Here is a 13,036-nt window from a genome sequence, read left to right on the forward strand (position 1 = left end):
ACTTACATGCAGTAGTAGATGATACTTTAGGATCCTCTGGACAGGTTTAAGCAGGTAGGAGCCGAGAGGAAGGGAGTGTTTAAGACTTTCCTGGCGCTCCCGTAGAAACTTTGCCACCGTTTTGTTCCGCATACACTCTGTTAAGACAGCAACAGACCTGCAGATGCACACAAACACATGTTATCAATAAAATGTTTATTTTATATCCACTCAGACTTTGGCAGATATGCACAATATAAACAGTGATGTGACATGTCATTGACTTGGCGTCTCTAATAAATTGGTTCAGACTAGAACCAAAAATATATATATACATTGGCCAAAAAAGTATTAAGTGCACTTAAAAATATCTCAATGTCATTACATTTAATTGTTCATTGCTGCAGAGATTTGGTGTTTGGTGATTTTTACTGGATGTATGAAGTCAGTTTTATATTTTTATATTGTTTTTTTTCCATCTTAGAACTGGATCCAAGATTAAGTCTGTCCTATCTTTTAGAGACTTGGAGAAAGTTTTCCATGCCTTTGTGTCATCGCATTTAGATTATTGTAATGCATTTTGGGTGTACGTCCCGCCTCTCTCTCTCTCTCGTGCCTGCAGCTTGTTCAGAATTCAGCTGCTCGGCTTCTTATGAGTATTAAGAAGAGAGAGCACATTGCTCCCGTGCTTATCAATCTACACTGACTAAAGTACCTGTTCATTACAGAATCCATTACAAAGTGCTGCTATAGGTATGTCTTCAAAGCATTGCATGGCTTAGCACCAGAGTATATTGCTGATTTTATCAGACTGCATTAATCTGAAAGGTCTCTACATTCAAACAATCGATTACACCATCTCGCTTAAAATAGGAAGTTGATCAGGTTGTTTCAGTTCCAAGGCTTTGAATGACCTTCCTCTGTTGGTAAATGCATCTCCTACACTTAGTATCTTTCAGAGTGTGTTAAAAACTCATCTGTTTCCTTTAGCTTTTGAAAATGCTTTGTTTGTTGATTTGTTGTGGGGTGTATGTCTTATTAATTTATGTTTGTTTTTATTCTTGTATTTATTCTTCCTGTATAGGACTTTTGTTCCATATTGTGGAATTGAAAGTGCTTTAGAAGTGAAGTTGAGTACCACTTAAGTTCATGCAGGTGTCACAGCAGAGAAATCATGGATGATGTTGATAACATCAACTATGAATTTGATCCAGTGTTTCACAACTACAGTATCACATTTTATGCATTTGCAACCCAATAAATGCCTATTTGTAGAATAAATTGCTTAACATCTGTGCATGCTATATTTCTTGGAAATAAATTACACCAGATTTGGGGCCATACATTTACTAAACAGAGCAAATTAGCATGAGAATGCATTCTCATAATTGCGTGATAAAAGTGGAAAGTTCAGCAGGTGATCTACAGAGATTGCACAAATTAAAAACACAGATGCAGCTGGATCATTTTCATAATGACCAATGGAATCTACTGAGAGTTTCACAAATTAGTGTAAACACAAATAAGCAAAGCCAATGATAATCAGGTGTGGGTAAACTAATATGTGCATGGTTCATTTTAATACTCTCCTCCTCTCTTCCCATACATTTTATGTCTGAAAGGGAAACTACTACAAATGCATAGCAGGCCGCAAGAATATTTTTCATTGCTATTTTTTCCACTACGTGTCTTTAGTAAATCCTAACAGTAGTTTTATTTTTTAACACCGAAAGAGGGTTTGCACTGATACAAGCTGTTAGTAAATGGAACTCATTCTCACTTTTAATTTGCTTATTAGTTTTCCTATTGTTAACATATTGGCTGTTTATTAGTATTAAAAACACATACATGTATTTTGCATGACCATATTCTACCCTAGTCCTGCCCAATACCTAAACTTAACAACTACCTTACTAATTATTAATAAGAAACAAATTAATAGGTGTTTTTTTTTAATGCAAAAGTCATAGTTAATGATTTGTTAATTAATGGCAAGAATTGGACTTCATAATAAAGTGTGACCAATGGGTCATCCAATAATTCAAAATTGCATCTCGGATGTTTGTTTGTTTTGAATGGAAGAAAAATAACATTATGCAAGTTTATAACTGCATGCTGGTGACTAATTGTGAATGGAACGTTCATTTTTGGGTGATCAAGTGTCCAAAAACATTTTGGGCTAATGTACAGTACATTACTGCATCGATAAACAAACAGACACACACAGACATGCACATACACACAACCAAGACGTATATGCACGGTTGAGAGAGTAAGGTTGGGGCCTTCAGTTAAAACACAGATTTGACACTTTCTTGGATCTGCTAGCACGCCTCACAAAGCACTGGGACTGATAGATGTGTGTGTGTGCCCGCATTCCAGCGTCCTGCGCACAGACTTCACATTGTCCCGATGGGAAATATGACCCCAGTATCACTGAGATACAGCTATTGCTTTCAGGAGTGTTACTGTATGTGTGTGTGAGCGTGCCATATGACCTTGGTTAGGGTAACAGCTGTGTGAGGGTGTGGAGAGAGGGTCTCTGTGGCCAGACATGAACCATTCATACTCACACCGTTCAGCATCTGATGAAGCTACTACTGAGTCACTTTTAATTTCTCCTAGCATCAGAAGTAGGACTCGTGACAGCACGTGCTGCACCAGTGTGTGTGTGTGTGTGTTTGATAATAAAGAAAAGAAATCATGGGTGTGTGTGGCATTTTGCAAGGGAAAGGTGTTGTATGTCAATGCTTTTGTTGAACTTTGTCAGATTACAGACTTATGAATAGATTTAAATCTCTGCACGTATACATGCACCAAAAGGCAAATATATTTGACACATATTCACAATAATCTGCGATAACCTTTATTCAAGACCTCACCACTGTTCAGTCACTAAAACGCTGTCTGATTCTCACCTGTACACACACTAATGTGTGTGAAGTTGACCCAAAGTAGCTTGCTAGCCAAGCAAAGCTAAGCTATTCAGAAATAACTGAACAGAATTAGTGTGTTTATATAAGTACAGAATAAAACACTAATGTTAGTGTTAAGCTAGTTTTAAAAGCCCTGAGTTTTGACTAGTCTGGTCCACTTGGACCACAGCAGTGCCAGTCTACTAAAGAAATTTGTGTGAAATATGAGGATTTTGTAATGATACATGGTGAGAATGATCTTTTTCACAGATGTATCTAAAAAACGAAGTGGAATATACAGTTCTGCTGATGGATGCCTTGTGTACTTGTTATTAAATTGTCTGGATTTGATACACTGACCCGGCAAACTTCAAAATCTTCAAAGATTTCAAGTGTTGATTGTAATAACCCCTTGTAATGATAAACATGAATACATGCTAGTGCAACAGGCTTGGACTTCTTACTGACGCCTTCTGCCGTGGATGCAGAACATACAAAACCTTATTTATCTTACCAATCTTTTATCTTAACAACCATATTTGTCATCTATTACTAACCGTATGATTCATTGTTTAAAAAAATGAGTCACGGCTGCTTCCTTAAAATGCTGGGACTTTGCTGCACTTTGTTCATCATTCAAACCATGTTCATTCAACGATAGAGCAGACGTCATAATTAATAACTTCTAATTAAATTATTTGAGAACAAATGAATGTCAAATAATTGTTGTAAAAACCAAACATGGCATGACGAGAGCTGTAGTTCCAGCCATACAAATTTGCAAAGCTGTTTGGAAATGTTTGTTGGAAGTATGGTTTTGGGAAACACCACACTTTTAAACTGTGATGGAATTGACAGACCTTGCGACCCTTAGTTGGTTAGCAATGCACCTCTGGTCAACAGATTTCAACATGTTGGCCAGTTGATATCACTTGTATGTCATTTTGAAAAAGTTTAATGTTCTATTAACTTCTTTAGGGATGCTGTTCAAAAGTGCAAAAGGATACTTGGTGCATTTTTACATGCAACAAACAAAGGGTCAGATTGTGCATGTGATAGAGAGAGAGAGTCAGACAGGGGGTTTCCCTTAGGAGCAGACTCCCAGACTCCAGTGTTGTTACACCCACACACAACAGGCATCTGAGACGGCTGTCGAAGTCTTATAAAGCTCTAGATTGACGGACAGATGGTGACATATGAACCACAGGAAGTAAACTACAACCACAAACCACAGGAAGCATTTCCTACCTTGGATAATTTGTGCAGTACTGCGTGTAGATGTGGAAGTCTTCACTCTGAAAAACAATCAGGAAATTAGAGGCAGTTCCTCAAAGTAAGATGTGTGTGTTTGTGTGGTGGTCAGCCAGGGGTCCCCTAGATTAACATATTAAAAGATATCATAGTGAAAAGTAATGCAGGAAGGTTTGTGTGAGGGTAAAGAACACCTGTGCAGGACTTTTAATACTTATGAAAACTCACAATTTACTCACCCTCATGTTGTTATAAACCTATGAGATACATATATAAAACTCATCAAACATGGATAACAGAAGCTCAATTATGTGTTCTTGACAAGAACCAGTACGGATTATTGTTGCATGTCAATGCACGATCCAATGAACATGGACCATGTTTCAAACAAGTACAGTTTTACCATATTTGATGTGCTCTATGTATGCACACTGGTCAATATTTATATGTGATAATAGCTATAAATAAATCAGTTCATCATATAAAGTCATGGTGTCTCTTCAGAAGAAATGGACTAAAAATGCTTGATTCACATGAATTCGTTTTTAAATGAGCTGAGTATGTTCAAGTTTTGGTGAAGTTGACTTTCAGTGAAGGGAAATAAATGAAAGTGCACATAAGACAAAACAAAACAATATAAAGTCTAATAACTGGTTAATACATGCTCATACTTTTATGTTTCAGTAAAAATTACATGAAATTATATTTTAAGTCAGGTTAAAGACTGTCAAGCATTACATTCAGTTTGTATTTCTATAATTACTGATTTTAGAAAGTGAAAGTGCACACATTTAGATAGCCAGGTTAGTGTGCATATGGCTGTTTTGGCCCATAAAGCATCAGACTTGCTCAGAAAGGTCACATCAGCATGGTGGATTACAGCCCCTCTCTCTCTCACACACACACACACACACACACACACACACACACACACACACACACACACACACACACATCAGTTGCAGTGACTGTAATACGAGTCCTGATGTTGTGTTTACAGTATGTGAGTGTGCTCTGATTAAATCTCTCTGCTCTCCTCCTTCATCTGGAGTCTTTTGCTCTCTCATTCCGCCTATATGAACATCAAAGCACTTGGAAAAGTACAGAGAGTCTGAGTATCAAAGAGCCATTTATCCTCTTCCTCTAATACCACCCCCCCCCCACCCCGCTGCCCCCGTCGGGTTTCACATCTGCCCTCTCTCTCTCCATACACATAAACACACACACACACACACACACACACACACAGAGGTAGCTTTATTAATAAAGGTGTCCTTGCATAAATGCTGTGACACAAACTCACAGAGTGGTAGGTTCTCCATGGGAAAACATATAAGTTAAAGATCAGCACACTCCTGTTTTTGAAAGTCCGGAACCACAACCAGATGTGTGCTTACTGTCTGATTATGCTGAAGTCGTCTTCAAGCCTGTATAGATGTGAACATGTAAGCTGTTTTCTTGTGTACTCCAGTTTTAAAATGAATGGACATTTTTTGTCAGAACTGTTACATAATTCATTCTGGGACAAATGAAACTGTTTTAAAACCAGTTAGCATCCAGGACTATTTGTTGTGTAGGTGGTGTTAGTGCTGTGTAATATCCTTCTGTCTGAACTGAAGAGCTGCAAACAGCAGGTGGAGGATGGTTATGCTCTCAGAGAAAGACTGAGTCAGCCAGCGCTTGTCCTTAACAGAGAGAAAGCCAATGTTCTCAGGAAGCTTTGATAGGAATCAGATGTAATAAAACTCCTCTCTCTTACTGGAATCCTGAAGCTCCTTTGTGATACTAATATCACAGAACTGGCTGAGTAATGCCTTTAAACACACACACACACACACACACACACACACACACACACACACGGTTCTGGGAGTGTTGCTAACGATGACTAACCTTTACTGACCAACACACTGTTAAAAGTGCATTCATTTTGTTATATATATATATATATATATATATATATATATATATATATATATATATATATATATATATATATTTAGTTTACCTTTTATTGCTGTAAACGGGATATTGTTAACTAATAAAATACTGAAAATAGTTTTTGGTTATTGAAATAAACATATTGACAAGTACTTTAAATCAAAGTACTAAAATTATTGAAACTAAAACTGAAATAAAAAGAAGATAAAAAAGCTAAATATAACTACAAAAATTACATAACATAATTACTCAAACTTCAACTAAAATTTAAATCAAAACTGAAAAATATAAAGATAAAGGCATACTATGCTAAGTATTTAAATACTACTTAAATTACACTGATATTATTCTGATGGGATGAGCCATTGAGATGATTTGCTTCGTTGTATTCCTCACTTGTAAGTTGGTTTAGAAAAAAATAATAAATTTGTGGCCTAATGGATAAAGAGTCAGACTTGTAACCCGAAGGTCATGGGTTCGAGTCTCAGGTCTGGCAGGGATTGTAGATGGGGGGGGGAGTGAATAACCAGTGCTCTCTTTACTCTCAATATCACCGAACCCCCAACTGCTACCGGGGCGCCACAGCTCCAGGTGTGTGTATATGTGTGTTTGTTCACTACTCACTGCTGTGTGTGTGTGTGTGCACTTGGATGGGTTAAATTCAGAGCACACAAAGTCTCTGAGGAAACCACCACCTGTCAGTGTGTTTTAACTGTAGCTCCTCTCTGTGTAATGTCTCTCTGTTGTTTTCTCAAATAGACATAAATCCTCATAACCATATACGCAGACCTCTGGGTGTGTGGGTTTTAGGCTCTAAATGAGATCCTGTAAGCCACTGTCATTTGCACTCTGTAAATCGTCAGCCCCCTGCTAACAGCACATTAGCACAACAATAACCGGAACAAAACAAAGCAATTATCACACAACACCACAGGACAGAAAACCACACAAACCAGCTGCATTCCAGCAGCTGTTAATTACAGCTGTAAAACTGTTATAACACTTACTCAAGGATGTGTTATTACACTAGTCAACCTGAGGTGGGAAGTCAATTCTAACACATAACAGGCGTAACACAAAATAGTATTGATTATTTATATGCATGATAATGTGAAAGAAAGTCTAAAATCTGGTTTGCAATAACTTGAGGGTGAGTAAATGATCATCAAAATGTCATGTTTGTCAATGTGAAAAAAGAAAAGAAAAAGACAAATAAAAGACAAGAGTTTTACCTTGGCTACGAAACACTTTGCAATGGCAACTGGGTTGGCATTACACTTCTCCAGGTCATGAAGCAGATCACTGAAACACACACACACACACACACACACACACACACACACACACAGAATGATTATATATCATTACTCACATCCATTAAAGGGCTGAGCCATTATTAAACTATTTCACTTGTCTTCCAGTTATGTGCTGTATTGTAGGTTGTGTATTGTGAGGAAAAACCCACTTCCATGAATTGAACAGAATTGTGAATGTGTGTGTGGTCACTTCAGCATTACAGGCAGATGAAGTCACACTCTGTGTGTGTGTGTGTGTGTGTGTGTGGTCTGAAAATGTGTGTGTGTGTGTGTGTGTGTGTGTGGTCTGAAAATAGCAAATACAGCAGACAGTCTAAAACAGATCTTCCCTCATCAGGCCTTTAAGGACACTTTTTGTCATTTTGTGGCCATTATCTTTGTCATTTTGTTTCTGCAAATGGTCAGTGAAGAAGTTAAAAAAAAAAAATCAATAGTCTATCGTAAAAAGGTCAAACTAAATTTGTTATAAATTACATTTAAATAATAATAAATGAAAAAAACTACACCAAATGCAATAATATATCTTAATCTGTCAACTATTTTGGGACGACATTTTGGCTTGTGTAACATTTATCCAATATGTATGTATAAATGTATATATATGAAAGTGAAAGTGACGTGACATTCAGCCAAGTATGGTGACCCATACTCAGAATTCGTGCATTTAAAATATATATATGTGTATGTATGTATATATGTGTATATATGTGTGTGTGTATATATCTGTCAGTGAAGCAGGCAGGATCTGAGCAGTGTCTGTGTACCTGTTGAACCGGTAGATCTCATGGATGTTTCCAAATAAAGAACTCCTCTCTTCATCTCCCAGCAGCAGAAGAGACTGATTGCTGATGCACTCCAGGTAATCCTGCAGAGAAACATATGAAAGATGAATAATCTCATCAGGCCGCACGCCTGCCATCAAACACTGGCTTCACGAGGCTCGGGGGGTGCTGTATGCTACTCTCACACCTGACATTAACATCTCCACATGGGCAGATCAGCTCCAGTATGGCCGCTTAGGTCTGTGATGTAAAGTACTTATGAAGTGACACTTTGAAGCATCAAAAGAATGGCATTTACCATAACCAGGATGTAAATTATACAAATGAACATTTGGGGATAATATTTGTGGTTATAAAATAAAGTTTTCTGTGCTATTCTTGTGATACCAGCATCACTGCAGTTCTGTCTGGTGCAGCTAGTGATGTAGGAATAAAACACTACACAGATCCACGATGAGCTTTTCATGCTCTGGTTCTGTAGAAACGTAGCGATGTGCTGGAGTTTTAAAGAGCACAGAAACTGAAACCCTGTAGGAGTGTAACAGGGAGCTCTCACATACACAGAAATCAGCGAAGCATGTCAGAATCTGTAACTTCTGCTCCACCCTGCATCTGAATGTCTCTGGCTTCGGCTGACAGGCAAGTGATTCTCTCCCTCTGACAGAAATCTCTACCTGAACTCCCTCAGGCAGTGTAAAATAACCATTCTGTGGGGAAAACACACCCTGCGTCAGCAGCCTGCTCACACATCAACACAGATCATCAACAAAGTTGTCTTCACTGGAAGTACCTGCTTTGCTTTCTTTGAGGATAGTTTTCTATTCACTTGTAGATTGTAGATAAAAGTGCAGAAGATATAGATAACAATATACAGCAGAATCTCTATCAGATGACACAGATTAAACATCTCAAATCTGTCAAAAACTATGTAAAGAAGTGAGTTCAGAGTTCAATTTCGAGTTCAGACAGAGTGCAACGAAGTGTTGTCTATAAAGACGCCAACAGACTCCAAGAGCTACTGGAAACTGGGGGACGCTCTTTCACATGAATAACCTTTAAAGGTCATGACCTTTCCTCCTCGCATATGTGGTCTAATCTGCCTTTGGGTCAAATGATAGCAGTAGTTTGAGTCCTGCTGTGGTTGCTCTTCAGGCCAGAAGCATTCCATAAACTCCAGGCAGACAATCTAGATTGTCTCAGTCTATATGAAGCGTCACAGTCAACTTATGATGAAATTTCTCCAGGTCCATATGACTATGGGCTTTTAATGTATTCATGCAAAGCATGACCTAAAACTATTTTAGTTAGTTTATAATTTCAGTTTCAATTAGAATTTTAGTTTACGTTTTAGTCATTTTATTTTATTTATTCATTTAAGTAAATTTAGTTATGTGCTTTTTTCATTTTGTCATTTTTGAGTTTGATTTAGCTTTAATATACTTTAGTTTTAGTTCTATTTAAACTCATTTTATTTCATTTTTGTTTATATATTCACATTTTATTTAATTTCAGTGTTATTTCAATAAAATAAAATGATTTTTCATAGCTTCAGCTGTAGCTAACACTAACCAGCAGTAACATTTGCATGGCATTATAAACTTTGCCATCAGATTGCAAGTACTAAATTAAATTTGCTCATATTTTTACATTATCTACAAAAAGTCTTTAGATTGGATTAGAACATGGTTAAATGTGTTAAACCAGGGGTCTTCAGGTTCTAGGGGGTCCATGATGGGTCCACTAAACATTGTTTGATCTCAGTTAACCTCAATCCAAGATAAAGTTCAGCTAAAATGTTGAATTGTCTCTCCCTCATTAGCATACGTAAATGAAGTAAAATTACAGTTTAATGGCTTTTTTGGGGGGATTTGTAAGGTGGGAGATTAGTGTGTTACAAAGTTAAGCTGCTACACTACTATTTCTAAAAGAAAATTTTCTAAAATGCATGGTCTTTTTAGAAAATACCTATTATACCTATACCTATTATAGATCAGCAGGAACCAACACCTAATTAAGTGGCTTATTTACAACATTGAGCTCACAAATATGTTGTATCTAAGAGACACTAAAAAAAACAGGGAATATGTTGCCTTTGTGTGTTCAACAGTCGCATGTGTTAACAGAATGGTGTTTTCCTAAACCTCTTTCCTTTCCTTTATCTGTCCTCTCCATCCATCCTGCCTGCTTTCCTTTTCTTTCATTCTCTCCTCAGACCATCTATCATTGTCTCAGTGCCGGGGGCTTGTGAATGTGTCTGTATAAGTGACCCCCTTAAACTCTGTCCCCAAATGAACAGAGAAAGAGTCAGGGCAAGGGTGAGAGGAAGAGTTTGGCATTCATCTCCTCACTCGCTAGGTCAAATGACTGCCATGTGCATTTTACATCTGACAGCTATATAAATCATACACAAAGAAAGCACACCCATGCCTCTTACTCACAGAGCGTCAGCAGGTGGAGCGTCACGGTTTATGGGGAACGGTGGTTAAGCACAAAGGTTCAAGGTTTGAGCTCAAGAATGGGAAAGTCATACACTGGACACTCACTACCATTTGTTTCCTTCACTCAAAAATAAGCATTATGTCATAATTTACTATCCTGTCATTCAAATCAGACTTTTTCTATGTTGAACCAGATGCTATCAAGATCTATAATGATGTAAAAACGAACATAAAAGTAGTCCTTATGACTTATGTTTTATAATACACCATGCTTGATCTTTATATACATCAGGTTTGATGTGACACCAAACTCCACTATTTATTGCACTTACAGTCACAACACTGCGATATTGAATATACAGAGTTACAAATGAGTTCTGAGTGTTATTGCATGGAAGAATGACTTTAATTTTGATTATTTTTCTCACATGAAGTTATCATGACTTTAGAAAACGTAACACATTGTATGGTATACTGTACTTTTCTAATACTTCTATGGTCTTTTTTGTACTTTGTGTAGAAAGACCAGCTTAAACATTCTTTAAAAGCTGTGTTCTTAAATGATTATTCATCTTTTTTTAAAAATATCAAGTCATGATGAAAATGTTTGTTAATGAAGGGGTTTTGATTTCATCAGTGATAGTGAAGCAAAAAAACAAAAAAAAAAGGAGAGAAAAAAAGTACATTATGGAAATAAATTTAATTAAACCATACTGTTGATGAAAATATGACAATAAAAACAACATCTAATGCTAACAATGCATTAGCAATATTATTTTTTGAGATATTCACAACAAAGACCTTTTTTTTTTTACAATGTTAAAATATTGGGTTAATTTATCACATATTCCAACCCGATTTCACAGCAATTCGTACATATTTTACGAGGTGGCTTATTCGTATGAATTCGTACGACCACACTCGTACACAAATTCATACGATTTTTGCCAAATCGTACGTATTTTACGAGTTGCATAATTCGTATGAATTTGTATGAATGACCTACACTTAACCCCGCCCCTAAACCTAACCGTCACCGGGGTTTAGACAAATCATATAAAATCGTACGAGTGAGGTCGTACAAATTTGTACGAATAAGCCACCTCGTAAAATACGTACGAATTGGTCGTGAGATAGCGTTGCATGAATAAATAAATAAATTTAACAAACAATTACTTAATTATATATATATATATATATATATATTAAAAAACAATAAAATAAAATGAAAACTGTCAATAAAAACTGGGAACTATTCCTTTAACTTTGGTTTGTTTTGATTAGTTTCGTTGAGTAAGCATTCTGCTGTATGTCACCATCAGTATAAGTGACTGCACTTGCTTTGTGTTTTTCTTACCTGGACTATACTGCGAAGGTCCTGGACGTAGGTTTTTTCTGTTTCAAGGATTTCCTCTACCACTCGGTCCACATACTGGACTTTACGTCCTTCCGGCGACTGAACATCTGCATCGCTCTGACTGGTCGGTGTAGGTGTTTGTCTTCCTGTCTCCTCCTCCTCTAGCTGTTGGGCAGGCACCAGCTCCAGTCGGATGGCTCCTGAATCATGATCCCTCTCGGGGGCGGAGCCTAATACCGGCCGCCCCCCCAGCGAGCAGTGACTGTCACGGGAGGAGGCGGATGAAGACGTGGAGCCGTAGCTCACCGGCCGCTCGTTGCAGTGTGTGGAGTCCATGCTGCGTGAGGAGCAATATCTCAGAGCAGAGTTTCTGATGGGACCCGCTGGGCTTAGGACCGGCCCTCCAACAGGGTCCTCCGGCAGTGGCGGTAAAACATCAGTGGAGAATGGATACTCTTCTGAAAGATAAAAAGTGGCTAGACATTAGAGCTGCACAATATTGAAGAAAACTGCAATAGACCATTACATACCAGTAAATACCAGACCAGTAAATACAAATACTGTTCAATTATATTTAAATGAAATGAAAAAAAAACAAAAAAGAAAATAGAACCAACATATGTTCGACATATGACGATTACTGAGCATCACAGCAATTGTTTACAGTCTTGCATACACACACATTCACACAAATACCCCAGGTAAAAGGTGGCATGCACAGTCTATTCCTATATGAATTGAACTAAAACTTTGAAGTAGTAAAATCATTCAACTATCGCAAACCAATGCAATGTGCAAACTGGGATTTGGACATTTGAGCTATTTTGATAAATGTCCAAATGGCATGCAGCCCTATTAGAAGCTGTAATTCTAAAAGGCTTAAAAACAGTTACTGGTCCTCATTGACTTCCATAGGATTTCCTCCCATAAGCACTGGCAACTGTTTGGGTTTTGGGTGAACTTTCCCTTTAAATGGACTCTTGATTCATGTTGAATACAATATTATAACCAAAAATCCCACCCACTGCAATTATAGATTTGATTCCCACAGACTTAG

The 13,036-nt window shown here is 37.4% G+C and overlaps 1 protein-coding gene across 2 annotated transcripts in view; it reads right to left on the reverse strand.

The window, feature by feature from the left end:
* Positions 1-13,036, reverse strand: part of LOC128011399 (pleckstrin homology domain-containing family G member 1) — a 48,427-nt gene that overhangs the window by 10,331 nt on the left and 25,060 nt on the right. For both annotated transcript variants that reach the window (XM_052593735.1, XM_052593734.1), the window contains exons 2-6: positions 11,980-12,437; positions 8,167-8,267; positions 7,319-7,388; positions 4,143-4,189; positions 7-157 (exon numbers count right to left, since the gene is read on the reverse strand). In XM_052593735.1, the coding sequence (XP_052449695.1) occupies positions 7-157; positions 4,143-4,189; positions 7,319-7,388; positions 8,167-8,267; positions 11,980-12,315 (705 nt within the window). In that variant the 5' untranslated portion in view covers positions 12,316-12,437. The remainder of the gene's footprint in view (positions 1-6; positions 158-4,142; positions 4,190-7,318; positions 7,389-8,166; positions 8,268-11,979; positions 12,438-13,036) is intronic.

Source organism: Carassius gibelio, chromosome B23, assembly GCF_023724105.1.
Source record: "Carassius gibelio isolate Cgi1373 ecotype wild population from Czech Republic chromosome B23, carGib1.2-hapl.c, whole genome shotgun sequence".
Taxonomy (NCBI): domain Eukaryota; kingdom Metazoa; phylum Chordata; class Actinopteri; order Cypriniformes; family Cyprinidae; genus Carassius; species Carassius gibelio.